This window comes from Felis catus, chromosome E1 (genome assembly GCF_018350175.1).
Source record: "Felis catus isolate Fca126 chromosome E1, F.catus_Fca126_mat1.0, whole genome shotgun sequence".
Taxonomy (NCBI): Eukaryota; Metazoa; Chordata; class Mammalia; order Carnivora; family Felidae; genus Felis; species Felis catus.
In genome coordinates, this window is record NC_058381.1 from 18,818,060 (window position 1) to 18,833,849 (window position 15,790).

General features: G+C 53.9%; 1 protein-coding gene across 2 annotated transcripts in view; it reads left to right on the forward strand.

Moving 5' to 3' along the window:
- NOS2 (nitric oxide synthase 2) overlaps positions 1-15,703 on the forward strand; it is a 119,734-nt gene extending 104,031 nt beyond the window's left edge. For both annotated transcript variants that reach the window (XM_045044087.1, XM_019817487.3), the window contains 15 exons: positions 632-714; positions 1,098-1,242; positions 2,213-2,317; positions 3,490-3,539; positions 3,962-4,136; positions 4,913-5,045; positions 6,039-6,117; positions 6,889-7,070; positions 9,176-9,339; positions 10,341-10,548; positions 12,319-12,406; positions 12,860-12,981; positions 13,291-13,439; positions 14,332-14,526; positions 15,099-15,703. In XM_045044087.1, coding sequence (XP_044900022.1) covers positions 632-714; positions 1,098-1,242; positions 2,213-2,317; positions 3,490-3,539; positions 3,962-4,136; positions 4,913-5,045; positions 6,039-6,117; positions 6,889-7,070; positions 9,176-9,339; positions 10,341-10,548; positions 12,319-12,406; positions 12,860-12,981; positions 13,291-13,439; positions 14,332-14,526; positions 15,099-15,218 — 1,998 coding nt within the window. In that variant the 3' untranslated portion in view covers positions 15,219-15,703. The remainder of the gene's footprint in view (positions 1-631; positions 715-1,097; positions 1,243-2,212; positions 2,318-3,489; positions 3,540-3,961; positions 4,137-4,912; positions 5,046-6,038; positions 6,118-6,888; positions 7,071-9,175; positions 9,340-10,340; positions 10,549-12,318; positions 12,407-12,859; positions 12,982-13,290; positions 13,440-14,331; positions 14,527-15,098) is intronic.
- The last annotated feature ends 87 nt before the right edge of the window (positions 15,704-15,790 follow it).

A 15,790-nucleotide genomic window follows, 5' to 3' on the forward strand; every position in this document is an offset into this window, starting at 1 on the left:
CATCCCATAAGGGTGAAGAGTTTGGCTCGAGGGTCAGACACACCTGTGGGCGACTCTGCCACTTCCTAGCGGCATGGTCGTGGGTGGGTCATTTCACCCATGGGAGCCCTGATGTTCTCGTTGTGTGGATCCCGTGAGCTGGTCTCTGCCCAGCCCAGAATGCACTCCGTAACCATCCCCTATTGAAACCCGTTCACTTTTTGTCATAAAGGGCTTTGGCTAGATTCAGGGAGGAGCCTCCTTACTTTAAGATGCCAGGTAGGGGGACTGACTGCCAGGGACAGCGTGTGCCTGTCGTCATAGTGCCTTATTTCACTCAAAGCTGTCCGGTTTGGACTGTACATCACATGGTCTGCCTAGTGGCACTAAAAACAAAAGAGAAGTGGGGCCTCTTCCTCTTGGGGGGACACTAATGGAGAATAAAATCCACTGGCCACCCGGTATGTGCAAGTTCCAAGCTGGACCCTGGAGCCGCAACTCGGAGGGAGACAGAGCCCCAGCCCTCCCTGCCGGGGCACCCAGGGACCCCCACCTCACAAAGCGCACAGAGGGTCCTCTGGCTCCCTCGCATCCCCAAGCCCCGGCCGAGCCAGGGCCCACCTTGCCCTCACAGGTGCCTTCTTTTCTGCAGGTGGAGGCCTGGAAAACCCACATCTGGCAGGATGAGAAGCGGAGACCCCGGAGAAGAAAGATTCCGTTCAAAGTCTTGGTTCAGTAAGTGGGAGCGGCCAGCGCTGACGTCTCACCTGCAGCCCTTTCTTCTAGCCAGCCTGCCCTTCTAGGCCTTGAAGGGCGGGGAACAAAGAGAAACGATGGTCTTTGTGGAGTTGGGCTCGCAGAGGTCCAGACGCCAGTGGGGACCGCCTGCCACCATCGTCCCAACCTTCCCTGTCCTCTGTTTTCCCACGGGGCTGAGTCATGGGTTGAGTGGGTGAGGGGAGAAGGGCCGGGAGTCAAGGTCGATACCTGGTAAGAAACATGAGTTCTTTTCCCACAAACTGCCACCCTTTAGACACTGTCCCTCTTCCATTCTCTATGACCCATGCGTTCCTCTGGAAGGGTGAGTCAGCACAGTGTCTGTCTGTCTGTCTACACAGAGCTGTGCTCTTCGCCTCCATGCTGATGCGCAAGACCATGGCGTCCCGAGTGAGAGCCACAATCCTCTTTGCAACGGAGACAGGAAAGTCAGAAACACTGGCCCGGGACCTAGGGGCCTTGTTCAGCTGTGCCTTCAACCCCAAGGTGAGCAACTCAGCGGGACTCATGCCTCCTTCTCTGCCTGTGTGCAGACAAGTTGGTAAAAGTTAAAATGGTTACTCTGCTCCTGAATGTCCCAGAGCCTTGGGGGTGCTGATGCACATTGTAAATCTGTGATGGGACAGATTGGTGTCCAAGGGCTCCCAAACTTACACAGCAAATAGAATTTTCATGGTGTTACAGGGAACACAGTTTGAGAAACACTTTCCTTTTTTTTTTTTTTAATTTTTTTTTCAACGTTTATTTATTTTTGGGACAGAGAGAGACAGAGCATGAACAGGGGAGGGGCAGAGAGAGAGGGAGACAGAATCAGAAACAGGCTCCAGGCTCTGAGCCATCAGCCCAGAGCCTGACGCGGGGCTTGAACCCACGGACCGCGAGATCGTGACCTGGCTGAAGTCGGACGCTTAACCGACTGCGCCACCCAGGCGCCCCGAGAAACACTTTCCTAATGCAAGTGTCAAAATCCACGAGCTGCTGTAGATGAACTTTAGTCACTCAACACCTTCGCTACGGGCTGTAGTGCTCAAGGCGAGGGGGCAAAGGATGAATAAGATGCAGACGAATGAAACAACCCCACAGGGGGACTCCCTCATTCCCTCAGTGTTGGAATTCATCCTTCATTGGAAGCCTCCTGCGTCAGGTGGGCTGGGCCCCGGGTAGAACAGCGAGGCTGTGACACATTTCACCTGAGATTCGCTGAAGTGTTGGCCGTGGGGCTTGAGCGGGGGGAGGAGGATGGGGAGCGATGTGTTCGTGCAGGTTTATTCGACGGCCATTCGTGAAGCATTCCCCTCCTCTGTGCCATGCCTGTGCTGGGCGTGGGCGGGGTAGGGGGACAGGTGACGCAGGGGGCTCCTGGGAGGGGGGAAGGGAGGCACAGGGCTTCCGGGGACGGCGCGGAAGGCCGCAGCCCGGGAACCGAGGGCTCATGTCCACCCTTGGTGCCGCGCAGGTTCTCTGCATGGACCAGTACGGGCTGAGCAACCTGGAGGAAGAGCAGCTACTACTGGTGGTGACCAGCACGTTTGGGAACGGAGATTCCCCCGGCAACGGAGAGGTGGGTGGCCCAGGTCCCGGTGGTCTGGGGGGGGGGGGGGGGGGGCGGGGGCAGGGTAGGGTCCGAGAGGGACAGGGAAAGGATCTGGGAGATTCAACATGTCCTAAGGAGGGCGCTTGGAAGTGAGCGCTTGGATCCCTGTGGGCTGCCCGAGTGCCAGCCATTTGCCTGCCTCCTTTATAATTGTCACCATATGTATGTGACGCCTTTCCTGTGACATGATCTATACTTTTAAGTAAATTGACCCACCTTTTTAAACTCAAAAATTCATGCTAATTTTTTAAAATGTTTATTTACTTATTTTTGAGAGAGAGAGAGAGAGAACACAGGGGAGGGGCAGAGAGAGAGAGAGACAGACATACGTACAGAATGTGAAGCGGGCTCCAGGCTCTGAGCGGTCAGCCCAGAGCCTGCTGCGGGGCTTAAACTCATGAACCGTGAGATCATGACCTGAGCTGAAATCAGACGCCTAACCTACTGGGCCACCCTGACGCCCCTCAAAAATTCATGTTTAAAGGAAACTTTATATCACTCCCACGAATGGAAGGCCAACCAAAAGTAAACCCAATGAAAGCCAAACAAAGTTCTTGAACTTTAACTGGGTGCTGTTGCCTGACCGTGGCTTGCTTTATTTTTTAAAATGAGTAGTAGGCAAAGATTAGAGGTCTTCGGGCTCCCATAGCCCCAAGCGAAGACACTCCCTGGTTTTCATAAAGATAAGAATAGTAACTGAAACAGGAATAATTTTTTTAAATTTACAGAAAAGAGTACTTTCTTACCATGTGATTTGACGCCATTGCTGCTGGGTCACATTCTGCCTAAAATAATCTTCAGCCCCTTGGAAATCAGGGTAATCTTAGAGAGTATGGGACCGGTTGTCAGTATTACCAGGTTCCAAAAAGGAAGAGAGGCTCGTGCCCCATGAGGAGACCCTCTGGAGATGCCGTGCTATAAGGGAGGTCCTCGTCTACCAGAGCTGGATGGGGCTGGGCTGTTCTAGGTCCCCCACCAAGGGTCAAGCCCACATGAGTTGCTAAGACTGAACTTGTCCCTGAGCCCCAGCCAGCGGGCCCCACACTTCCATTTGTGGATCTTGAACCACATGTGGCCAGATGTGGCCAGTACTTATACTAATCTCATCCTGAGAAGTCTGTGGTTCTTTCTCTTTCTAGAAACTGAAAAAATCCCTCTTCATGCTGAAAGAGCTTACCAACAAGTTCAGGTAAGGCTTTCCCCACCCACTTGTCCAAGCCCTAAGGCTTTCACCCACTTGTCCAAGCCCTACCTTATGAACCTAGAGTCTGGGTGCCAGGGAGGAAACTGGTTGTGTATAAGGGGGTCTTCTCCAAGATATCCAGGCACAGAGAGATCCTTGTCCTCAGCATATGTCGAGGGTCAAGTCAGGGAAACCAAGTCCCTCTCATAGGTCTGCCTCTCATAGGTCCCTCAAGCGTGGGATTGGTCACAGGAGTTGGTGACAAGGCTTGGGAGCTAGGGAGGACCAGAAGGGGGCGTGCGCTGGCCGGTCCTGTGCCCAGCTGCGGGGGGAGTGTCTGAGGCTGGCCTTACGGGGCCACTAATGCTACGTGATGCTTGCGTGGCTGGGCTCACCCCAGTCTCCACGTGTGTGTCCTCCTCGGGCAGGTATGCCGTGTTCGGCCTCGGCTCCAGCATGTACCCTCAGTTCTGTGCCTTTGCTCATGACATCGACCAGAAGCTGTCCCATCTGGGGGCCTCTCAGCTTGCCCCAACAGGGGAAGGGGACGAGCTCAGTGGACAGGAGGAAGCCTTCCGCAGCTGGGCCGTGCAAACCTTCAAGGTCAGTTCTTAGCTGGAGCTGCCCCCCGGCCCGGACAGGGATGCCACAGCCCACTCATGTCCAGGACACCTCACGCCAGCCATCCTGGATGGCGTGACTCCTGCCTGGTCCTGTAGGCTTGGTCCTAGGTGTGGCCTGAAGGCTCAGGTCACTGCTGCTTTCCCTCTACCCCTCAGAACTCCACTTTAAGCATGTGCCCCCAGATGGGGGAAGATGGCTGAGACACCCCCCTGCCCTTAGGGAGCTTCGGTTTAAGATCTTTCCCCCTCTAATTATTCAGGTCACCTCTTGACGACTTTGTCTTGTTTCAGTCTCCCAGCCACAGAGAGCCTGGGGACAGGCACCATGTGGTTGAGTCCTCTGGACCTGTGTCAGAATCTCAGTAGGGCTTTGCTGCCTGTGGCCGCACCACCCCCCACCCCCACCCCCACCTCCGATTTTAGAGAACTCCACATTCGAACAGTGTTTCACCCAGTGGTGGCACTTAGAGCACCTGGTTCCCAGGCCCACGCCGCCTCCACGTGACCCCACACTAGGAACATGGGGGTAATCAAATCTCATGGTGTGGGCATGAAGATAATATGAAAACAATAGCAACGACGTGCCAAGCCTGGCTGCCTCTTCGAGTGCACACAGCAGCCCAGTCAGATCCGTGTACTTAGTAATTATTGGAAGCACTTAACTGATCTGTAAGAACCTACAAAATGGTGGCCCCGATGGTGGTGACGATGTCGAAGAGGAGGACCATGATGATGGTCTGCCCCACCTTCTTCCAGGCAGCCTGTGAGACGTTCGATGTGCGAGGCAAGCACCGCATTCAGATCCCCAAGCTCTACACCTCCAATGTGACCTGGGACCCGCACCACTACAGGCTCGTGCGGGACTCACAGCCTCTGGACCTCAACAAAGGTACCTGCTGGGCTTGCGGCCCTTCCTGCTGGGATGGCGGTCTCTGACGCCGGAGTCTGTGCTCGAGGACACCACTAGGACCCTCTGAACGGAGGCAGCTGGCCTAGGGATTCCAGGCCTCTCCCTCTTGTTGCAGCCGAGAGCCTGCTGGGGTGCAGGACTGGAGAGCTTGCTTCATCTCTGAGGGAGCCTATTCCAGGAGGAAGCCCTGGGAGGGTGACAGAAAGGGGAGCCAGCGCCAACTGAGGGCCTCCTGTGTGCCAGGCACTGTGCTGGGCTTCTCACCCACGCCACTCTAAGTGACCCTGATACTCATCTTGTAAGAAGGGCACAAAGACCAGGGCTCCTGGCTGGCTCAGTTGGTAGGGCATCTGATGCTTGATCTCTGGGTTGTGAGTTCGAGCCCCATGTTAGGTGTGGAGGTGACTTAAAAAACAAAATACGACGGGCACAAAGACACTGAAGTTTGGGGAGGTGAAGCAAGTTGCTAGCATGTGGCCAGGCTGGGATTTGAGCCCCAGCCGTCCAGTTCTGACAGCAGCCAAGTATTATAAACCACATCTTGTAGAAGCAGTCCCAGGCTGCCGTCCGTGAACTCTTGATGGTGCCTTCTTGACGCTGTGCCTCCGTGATTCCTCTTTTCTTGTACCTTGAGTACAGTAGCCCTGTAGGTTCCTGCATGTTTAGGACACCCCTGGCTTCAGCTATGCTCTCCTGCAGATACCAGGCTATGGGGATGGCCTAGAAATCCCCACCTTTGGGCACCTCATGCATTTCCCGGCGCTTAGCAGCACAGCTACCCTCTGTCAAACCAAGGGTCTTTATTTGTGATTCAGAAACAGCAGGGAAAAAGAAAGGAGAGAAAACCCCCCTGCCATCACAGCGGGACACCCCAAGGGTAGTGTCCAGGGATAACTGACTCAAATACATGGAGGCTGCCTCCACCAACACTTAAGAGACACTTTGCCATTTTTTCCTCTCTGTCCCCCACAGCCCTCGGCAGTATGCACGCCAAGAACGTGTTCACCATGAGGCTCAAATCACAGCGGAATCTCCAGAGTGCGAAATCCAGGTAAGGGAGACTGCAGGCCTGCTTGAGTGATGACCCACAAATTTAATTTAATGAAGGGAAGACCAGAGCAAGTCAGTCTTTGAAAGGAGAGAAGTGTCCACTGGCAATAGCAACGATGACTTTGTCAGGACCAGCTTGACCGGTAACGCCTGTGACCTCCATCACCTCTAGGTCTGGTATCCATTAACCACGGGCCAGTTTCCCAGCTTGACAACTAGGCACCTGCTCTACCAACCTGTCCTTTGTCACTAAACCCTTTCACCAAAGGTGGAGGGCAAGAGAAACTCAAACCATTTGGCTCTTTCTTAAGAACTTTCAGGAAAACTTTTGGCAGGGAAGGACATTTCCCTGCCAGGAGAAACGAGTATTCTGGATTCCCTGTAGGTTGTCTGTGCTGTCCTCCCTCCCCCTCCCCATTCATTAGGAAAACTAGGCTTTGTTCCGATAAGAACCAGATTTGTGCTGGGGACAAGAAGGATTTTTTTCCTAATGCTATCTCCCAAGGGGATGCATTCTTTAGGTGGAGGGTGTGGTCAAGCCTGTGTGGCTCAGGACTGTCATGTGGGGAGGGTGCAGCCCACCCTCTCCCCACAGAGAAGCCCCAGGCCCTCCTGAGCACCCCAGCCTCAGGGGCTGTGGGTGACCCATGCTCATGGAACTGGGCAGGGAAATGAAAGAAGGGCACATTTCCTAGGGAAGCTGGCCGGGCCATCAGGACCTCTGGAGGAAATCCTGATGGCGTCACCAGAGGCTTCTCTTTCCCTTTTCCAGCCGCACCACCCTCCTGGTAGAGCTCTCCTGTGAGGACAGCCACCGGCTGAGCTACCTGCCTGGAGAGCACCTCGGGGTTTTCCCAGGCAACCAGCTGGCTCTGGTAAAAGGCATCTTGGAGCGAGTGGTGGACGGCCCTGCGCCCCACCAACCGGTGCACCTGGAGACCCTCAGCGAGAGCGGTGAGCACTTGCACGGTGGCCCCTGCATCCCCCCAGCAACCTCCCTGACTCTGCTGGTGGGCCGGTCCCACGCCCGCGCTGTGGGCAGTTAGCCCTGTCCTCCCTGCTGAGTGGGTGGGCCGCCCAAGCCCATACTCGTGCAGCTTTGCCAATGGAAGGGACGCTTCTCTGGGACTATCTGTCCAACCCCAGAGACTGGGGAGTCCTTTTCCCTTCGTTCTTTTGCTCACCCAGCCACTTTTTTTGTTCATTGATGGATTCATTTATTTTTCCATTGAGATTTCAACCGGTCACATCTATATACCAGGCAGGCCCTGGGCTACAAAAATGAATGAGGCTCAGTGTCTGCATTCAGAAAGCTCACTACCGAGTACAGGAGGCAGATAGGCAAGAATATTCATCACCGTCATCATCCTCATCCTCATCCTCATCCTCATCATAACAGTAGCAGCTGGCATTTGTTGGGTAATTACTAGATGCCAGCATTTTACATGCCCTGTCTCTTCAGTCCCCACAGTAGACATGTGTGTGCAGTTTGCCTGATGACGTAATGGAGAAATGTGGGAACAGTGTAAAAATGCTGCACTCTGAAGGTTCAAGTCCCTGATCCATCACTTCCTAGCTATGTGACCTTGGGCATAGGAGTTAACCTCTCGAGGCTTTATTTCTTGTCTCTAAAATGAAGACAAAGGAGCTGTCCTTGTAAGGTTGTAGTAAGACCAGATGATTAGGTGCAAATGCCCCCTTCACCACAGTTCCTGGCACCGAATAAATGCAGACGCAGAGGGATGTCCATTCCCTACAGGCTGTGAACATCTGTCCAGAGCACAGAGAAGGAGTTTAATGTGCCCTGAGAGTGTCCCTGGATCCCAAAGTTCATAACCTCCTTGCATGTTCATGGCATTCTGATTTCACACTGCTTACCCATCGAAGGCTTCACTTATCCCCACCTTACCCGGGTGATGGGCAGCGGCAGACTGTGGGTGGCAGGGAGAGTGAGTCTCCTCCTGGTCATCCTCACCTGGGAGAGGACGCTGTCCTAGGGAGGGTCGGGAGCACCCCCTTCCCCTGCTAGGGTGAGGCCCAGTCTGTGTGGTCAGCACAGCATGGGGTGGGGGACAGGCACTAGGAGAGATAAACTAATGAAATCAACACTTGCAAGCCTCCTAGCCCATAGGAATGGCCCTCTGGCCTGAGTGACAATCAGACCTCCAAAGAATGTGTGCCCCTAAAGAGAGTGGCCACAATAGGAAAAGGAGGGTCAGAGAAGCAGTGTGGCATTGTCCCCCACTGTCCAGGAGAATGTCTTGTGACGCAGGAAGACAGATGTGTAGTTCTTCAGGCCTTGGGTCTAGATGAAATAACATAGTACGAATATTTTTACCTAATATTTATTGAACATGTATGTGCCCAACACCATACTATTACACGTACACTATACCATTCAATGGTCATACAAATCCAGCAAGACAGGTTTTGTTATTGCATTCGTTCTATAGAGACAGAACCCAAGGTTGTGTTCAGTCACCTCGCTAGTAAGTGGGGAGCCAGAGTTTGAACCCATGTGTACTGGCTCCAGGGTCCACACTATGATGGCCCTGCATACTGCCTCTTGGGACTCCTTGGGACTTGCCACTTTACTTTGATTTGCTGCTCACCCAGTACCTCTTGGTATAGCCCCAGGGGACTGAAGTCATGGGCTTTTCTGTAAATGCATAACTGGCCTTAGGGGTGTACATCAGTCTTTGGTGAATTTAGTTACTGTGAGTCTGTAGTTCACCTGTGGTTGTTTTGCTAAAGTACAGATCTGAACCAGAGAGGGACTGAACTCTGGTGCATAGTTAAGTTTTCAGGATTGTGCTAACTTGGGTACCCTTTAGAGAGCTGTTGGTCAGCCTCCCATGGCAGCCCTAACTCTGAGCACCACTTCCTTGCATGTGAATTGGGCACGTGAGCACTTTTGCTGTTCCTGAAGGCAGAAATTCAGTGTCTTCTCTCCCTGCAGCTGAAGGGTGGAGGGTGTTTTCCCCAGAGGCCTCATCACCCTTCAGGAAACCTAAATGGGGCCTTCTTTTGCCATCCTGACTCCTTCTTTCCCTATCCAGGAAGCTACTGGGTCAGAGACAAGCGGCTGCCCCCGTGCTCGCTCAGCCAGGCCCTCACCTACTTCCTGGATATCACCACCCCCCCAACCCAGCTGCTGCTCCGCAAATTGGCACAGCTGGCCACAGAAGAGGCAGAGAGGCAGAGGCTGGAGATCCTGTGCCAGGTGAAGGTTGGGGCTGGTGGGTGAAGGAAGGGCAGGGTGGATGAGGGGAGCCAGAACCCAGAGCTAGTGTTTAACCTCCAAGGGGAAATCCTACCTAGCTTCCCAGAGTGAGACTTGTCAAAAGCTGGTGTGAAGTCTGTATCCCCTCCATCCCATCACTAGGACACAGTTGCTTTGAGTGATCTTAATTTTTCTTAGTGTCTGCAGGACACTACCTAAGATAAGATAAGATAAGATAAGATAAGATAAGATAAGATAAGATAAGATAAGATAAGATAAGGGGCTAGAAAAGGGGAGCCATTATTGTCTTGGCTTTGTATATTCCCAAAACCTGGAATAAGCCTGAAACTTAGGAAGTGCTGGAGGATGGATGGTGAGGATGAATGGATAAATAGACACAGTAACGGGTAGTTGAGTTAATAAATTAATGAGAGGATGCATTAACTCACTGACAACTTTCTAGGCCCATGCCTTTGCAAAGGCACCGGATGGCATTATTACCATCATGTTTATCGCTAATTATCTTGATTCCCACCACCTCCACTGCACTGTACTAACTTGGCACATGTTCTTGCATTTAAGTCTCTCGATATCCCCATGAAATAGATGATGCCATCCTTGTTTCACAAAGGTTAAGTGATTGGGACAAGATCCCACAGCTGGTAAGGGCGTCCAGTCAAGATTTGAACCCAGGTGTGTATGATTCCAGAGCTCTGTCCACAGTTAGATTACAATAAAAATTTAACTCCTGCCCACCAGGAGCCAACGGTGGAGTTCTAAGCACACAAATCAGGTTAATGCTACTCACTGACCTGAGTTCTTCCAGGAAGGAACGATTTTCTCTCCAGCTTGGTAGTCTCAGCACCCTGGACAGCGCCTGGCACTTGGAAATGTTTGTTGAGGGTGTGAATGAGTGAATGAATGAATGCTGGATCGTGACAACCTTCTGCCTCCGGGTGGGGCAAGTGCCAGAAGTCACTCACACTGCCCTTGGCTTTCAGCCCTCAGAGTACAACAAATGGAAGTTCACCAATAGCCCCACATTCCTGGAGGTACTGGAGGAGTTCCCATCCCTGCGGGTGTCTGCTGGCTTCCTGCTCTCCCAGCTGCCTATTCTGAAACCCCGGTACTACTCCATCAGCTCCTCCAGGGCCTGTGCACCCACGGAGGTCCACCTCACTGTGGCTGTGCTCACCTACCGCACCCGAGGTAAGGCTGGGCAGGGGCTTTGGAGCAGTCCAGCTCTGCTGTTTACTGGGCAGTTGTTCAACATCTCTGAACTGTGGTCTCCTCGGCAGTTAAAAACCCACTCCCCAGGGGAGCCTGGGTGGCTCAGTCAGTTGAGCGTCTGGCTCTTGATTTCGGCTCAGGTCATGATCTCACAGTTCGTGGGTTCAAGCCTGACATTAAGGTGCCGGCGTGGAGCCTGTTTAGGATTCTCTCTCCCTCCTTCTCTCTCTCTCTCTCTCTCTGCCTCTCCCCCACTCATGCTTTTGCTGTCTCTCAAAATAAGTAAACTTTCAAAAACCCCTGCCTCCCAGAGTGTTAATAGCAATAGGAGGTGTGTGGGAGAGATTACTACGAACCAGGCACTGAACTCACCCTTTTGTATATGTATTATCGGTAACCGTACGAGATGGGGACTGTTGGCATTTTACAGGTGAGGAAACTGAGGCACAGAGAGGTTAAGCCACAAAGTCATACTGTTAGCAAATAGAGAACTGAGGTTCGAACCCAAGCAGTCTGACTGCTGAGTCTTCCCTTCTTCACTCTACTGCCCTACTACTGTTGGGACAACTTAATGAGATCAAATGTAGAAAGCACCCAATACTTCCCAGCGATTCTTCATTTCCTGATAGTCTAGCCTGGGTACAGGGGTGATTATGCCTTGATTGTTCACTCAGTCATTCACTTATTCAGCGATGGTTATTTCATATCCATCTATGCTTGGCATGGTGGTGGATGTGGAAACACAACACGTAGCTTCTTCCCTCATGGAGCGTCCCATCTAGAGGGGGCAGTGAAGAGAGACTCATAGTGATGGACAGTTGTCATTATGCAGGGTGCTCTGAGGGCAGAGGGTAGAGGATGGGCTAACATAGACTGGAAGGTCCAAAACCTTGTCTACTTGGACTTGGGCCTCTGTGCTGGGTAAACTGTACCCTGTAACTGAGCATTGCCTGGGTTGGTAAAGCCAGGTAAAAAGCATAGTCACATGGTTTCTAAACACTGGGCAGAGACTCTGTCTGCTCTGTTCGAGAACATCTACACAGGCCAAGTCTCAGTCCTCAGGCAGGGAGAGGGGAGGTGGGGACACCTTGTGAGAGCAAGATTGCATCCAGAGGAAAAAAGGGACTTTTCAAGTTGGTTGGGAGAGCTTTAAATGCCGGGCCTTTGGGAAGGGAATGTAAACCAGAGAAAGTAGGGGTTTCCACAGACCCAGGAGGGGCTGCTTGGGGAGACAGTGAGATATCACAGCAGACCAGAATGCTCAGGGGGCTGTCACCCAGGGTTCCTACCAGCAAGGGGTTTACTTCATGAAGACACTGTGGGGCAGTGACTGTGGCCACCCTGCGGGGCCACTTTGTGCTATATCATCGGAGCTGAGTGATGGGCTGGGAGGGTCCCTGGAGAAACTCTTGGAAGGAGCATTGGAGTAGGAGTCGGGGAACCTGAGCTGTGGCCTCATTTTACTGCTACCTGAGTGACCTTGTACAAGTCAACTTTCCTTCTCTGAGACTCTCTCTGCAGTGGCAAAGGGGAGAGTCTTGCAAACTCTCTAACTGCGATTCAGTTTTCCCCAGCTCTGGCTGCATAGAGGGCAGACCGCAGGACCGGGAGAACTGCCCCCTCACTAAAGCCCACAGAGTGCCTCAGCGGACACTTCCAGGAGGCTCGTTGGTGTGGGAAGCGCCTCTGGGACAATTCACCCCTAGGGCATGGGGAATGATGTTGGTCATGTCTGTGTTGTCCTTGCAGATGGCCAAGGTCCCTTGCACCACGGCGTCTGCAGCACGTGGCTCAGCAACCTGAAGCCCCAAGACCCAGTACCCTGCTTTGTGAGAAGGTAAACAGGCCCTCCACTCTGTCCCTGGTGGGACCACTGGCCCCTGGGAGTTCTGGTTTGAAGGGGAATGATCTGGGACTTAGGTACCATGCTGGGCCCCATGGCCCATGAAGAAGGCATTGGGGTCCCCTGGGCCTCTCCATTCTATCCCTGGCAATAAAGCATAGCCAGATCTCCAGCAGAGACAGAGATGACAGCAGTCGGGGTGGGGATCTAGAGAACAATGAGTTTCAGGCCTTTTTCAAAAGGAGCCCAGGGCGAGGAGATGGTGTGCCAGGGCAGGGGAAATGAGGCAGCCTACAGGACTTGGGAAATCACATTTGAGCTCATTGTCTCCTCCACCCTCACAACACCACCGCCCCCAGCTGCACCCCCAGTTCCCCAGCCCCTGTCCAGTGTGTGCATCCATCTCAGGGTGTCTGAGGACTCGGCCTCTTGATCTGTCCCCTTTAGTGCCGGCGGCTTCCAGCTCCCTGAGGACCCCTCCCGACCTTGCATCCTCATTGGGCCCGGCACAGGCATCGCCCCCTTCCGCAGCTTCTGGCAGCAGCGGCTCCATGATGCCGAGCACAAAGGTACAGTTAGAGGGTTTCCGGCAGGCGGGGAGGGGACACCAGGTGGCCTGGCATCTCTCCAGGAGTAGGGCGGCAGTGACTGGAGAGTTGTGCCACCGCCCACAGACATTTCCTTGCCCTTCTCCCATTTGCCTCAGCCTGTGTGGACAAGTGATCTGAATGCCCTGGGCCTCATTTTCCTCATCTGTAAAGTGGGGATAATACTAGCTAGGATAGCTGTGGGCGTGAAATGAGAATTCAGGTCGGTTGCCGGGCTCCACGGGCCCTCTGGTGGCCACCCTGGTAACTGGAGCCTGCTGGGTCTCACAGGGCTCCGGGGCAGCCGCATGACCCTGGTGTTTGGGTGCCGCCGCCCGGATGAGGACCACCTCTATCGGGAGGAGATGTTGGAGATGGCCCAGAAGGGGGTGCTGCATGAGGTTCACACAGCCTACTCTCGCCTGCCTGGCCAGCCCAAGGTAAATGCGGCAGCTGCCCGTGCAGTGGGTGGGACATTAAAAGCACAGTCTGGTGGGTGCCGCGGCTCCCCGCGAGGAGCCCCTTGCTCTTGGAGCCTTCGTCTCAGCTCTAAAAGGGAGGCGGTTACACAACCATCAAAGCGATGCTGTGAAGCTATCATGTTCACTCTGTCAGGAGAAGAGAGGGCCCCCGGGACATTCAGGACAAAGCAGGTCACCTGGTAGGTTAGACCCAGTGCCCAGCTGACTAAAAGTGCTCCCTTCAGATACACAGCTGCCTGGGAAGAAGTGGTCCGGGCTGGCTTTATGCCCAAATACCACGCCCCGGTGATGGTCTCTGCCACCCTGGGGAGTCGGGACAGACCCTTGCCTCAGCCCCTGTGCTCTGTGTCCAGTGCTAGGGTCACTGGGCATCTTGTGTGGAACGACAGCAGAGACTCCTAGGTTTCTGTATAACTGGGGAGCCCAGGGTTCTGTGCCCTGCTCTGAATTACAATGGGGATTCCGTGAACCTTGCACTGAGAGGCTCCCTTTACTGGGGTGTAGGCAGGTGGGCCTCAGAGCCCAGGCAGGGGAAGTGGCTTGATAGATGCCTCTCTGAAGCATGGTGAATTCGAAGTAAAGGCAGGAGCCTCACTGAATTGTCAGCTTCTTGAGGGCAGGGCTGAGGGGTCAACATTCCTCTCTCTGGCCCCAGCCCAGGCCAGAGCTGGGCGGGATGCCAGGGTACCTCCTTATCCTGAGCCTGATCCCTAGGCAAGGTCCCGGCTGGGCGGGTCCTCACCCTGCAGCCCAGCATGTCCCCTCACTGCCTCCCCCTGGCCAGCAGGCCCGACTGCACGCTTCACCCCCAGAAGCAGGGGCCTGGACCCACCACGTCCTCTGGTTTCAGGTCTATGTTCAAGACATCCTGAGGCAGCAGCTGGCCAGCGAGGTGCTCCGCGTGCTCCATGAGGAGCAAGGCCACCTTTATGTCTGTGGGGATGTGCGTATGGCCCGGGATGTGGCCCAAACCCTGAAGCACCTGCTGGCCGCCAAGCTGAGCCTGAGCGAGGAGCAGGTGGAGGACTATTTCTTCCAACTTAAGGTACGGTGGCTGGTGTGTGGGTCAGGGGTGCAGATCAAGGACACGGGCAAGGGAATCAGGACTAGGAGAGTCAGGCTCAGAACAGTCCTGCACCTCAAAAGAATCCTAGAGGTGACTGGAGGTCAGAGCGAGATGGGCTGTTAAAAGGCCTGGCCGCGCATCCTGGTCTGGTTGCTCAGTTAGACAAAGGCAACACATTGCTTTATGACAAGACTTCTCAGGGCCGCTAATGTGCTGTGTGTCGTGACTCCTCAAGGAGAGAAAGGATGCAGCATTTCCCAAACGTGTCTATCTCAGAGCCCACGTTTCCCGGAGCGTCTTGTGGGACAAGAACGAGGCAGGCTGGGACAGCGGGTTGGGTGGTTCACACCAGCGCAGGTGCTGATGGGAGGTAGAGCCTAAGTGGGATTCAAGTGTACCCTAAGCATGGCAGTTGTGAAGGCAGATGGCTCATGAGTGTATGTGTGGTAAGGAAGCCAGGGCAGCCCCAGGGGCTCGTCCTAGCCTGGACCTGATGAATGGGAGGCGGCTGGACCAGCAGAGCTGACACGCTGGCCTGGTTTCCCTTAAAGAGCCAGAAGCGCTATCATGAAGACATCTTTGGTGCTGTATTTCCCTACGAGGTGAAAAAGGATGGGGCAGCAAGGCAGCCCAGCGATCCCAGAGTTCCAGCGGCCCACGGGACAAGTTAAAGTCGCTGCCACAGAACTTAATGATGGAGCCAACTCCCGATTATCTGAGGTCACAGAGCCCGGAGAGATGGAAGGAAATCATAGCCCGGAGCCTCACATCTTAGTTCCCCAGCTCCTTCCCTGCCAAACCCTATACTTGACCTGCTGCCGGTTAGCAGCCTGGACCGAGTGGAACCTCTGGTCTCCCTTGAGCCCACCCTTCCCGGATAATGGAGACTTGGGGCTTCCTGGGTCCCTTGAAGACTAAAGCTGCCGTGCCGGGCTCACCTGGTGGGTGACAAGGATGAACCTTCTTCTGATGGCACCACTTTACGTGACCGCCAGGAGGCGCTGTCGCGCCACCCTGTATTTAGCTCCCCACTGTACAGTTATTTATGCCTCTGTATTTAAAAAAAACAACCTCCAGCCTTAAGGGCCTCTCGGGCTGTCCCTGTATGACTCCTGGATGGAGATATTTATATGGAATACATTTTATTTTAACCACATTGTACGTGAGTGTGGGTGTTCTGTAGGGAAAGCCACTCCGTCACACAGAGTTGGGGACTGGTGGGTGGCACAGCCTGGACAAAAAT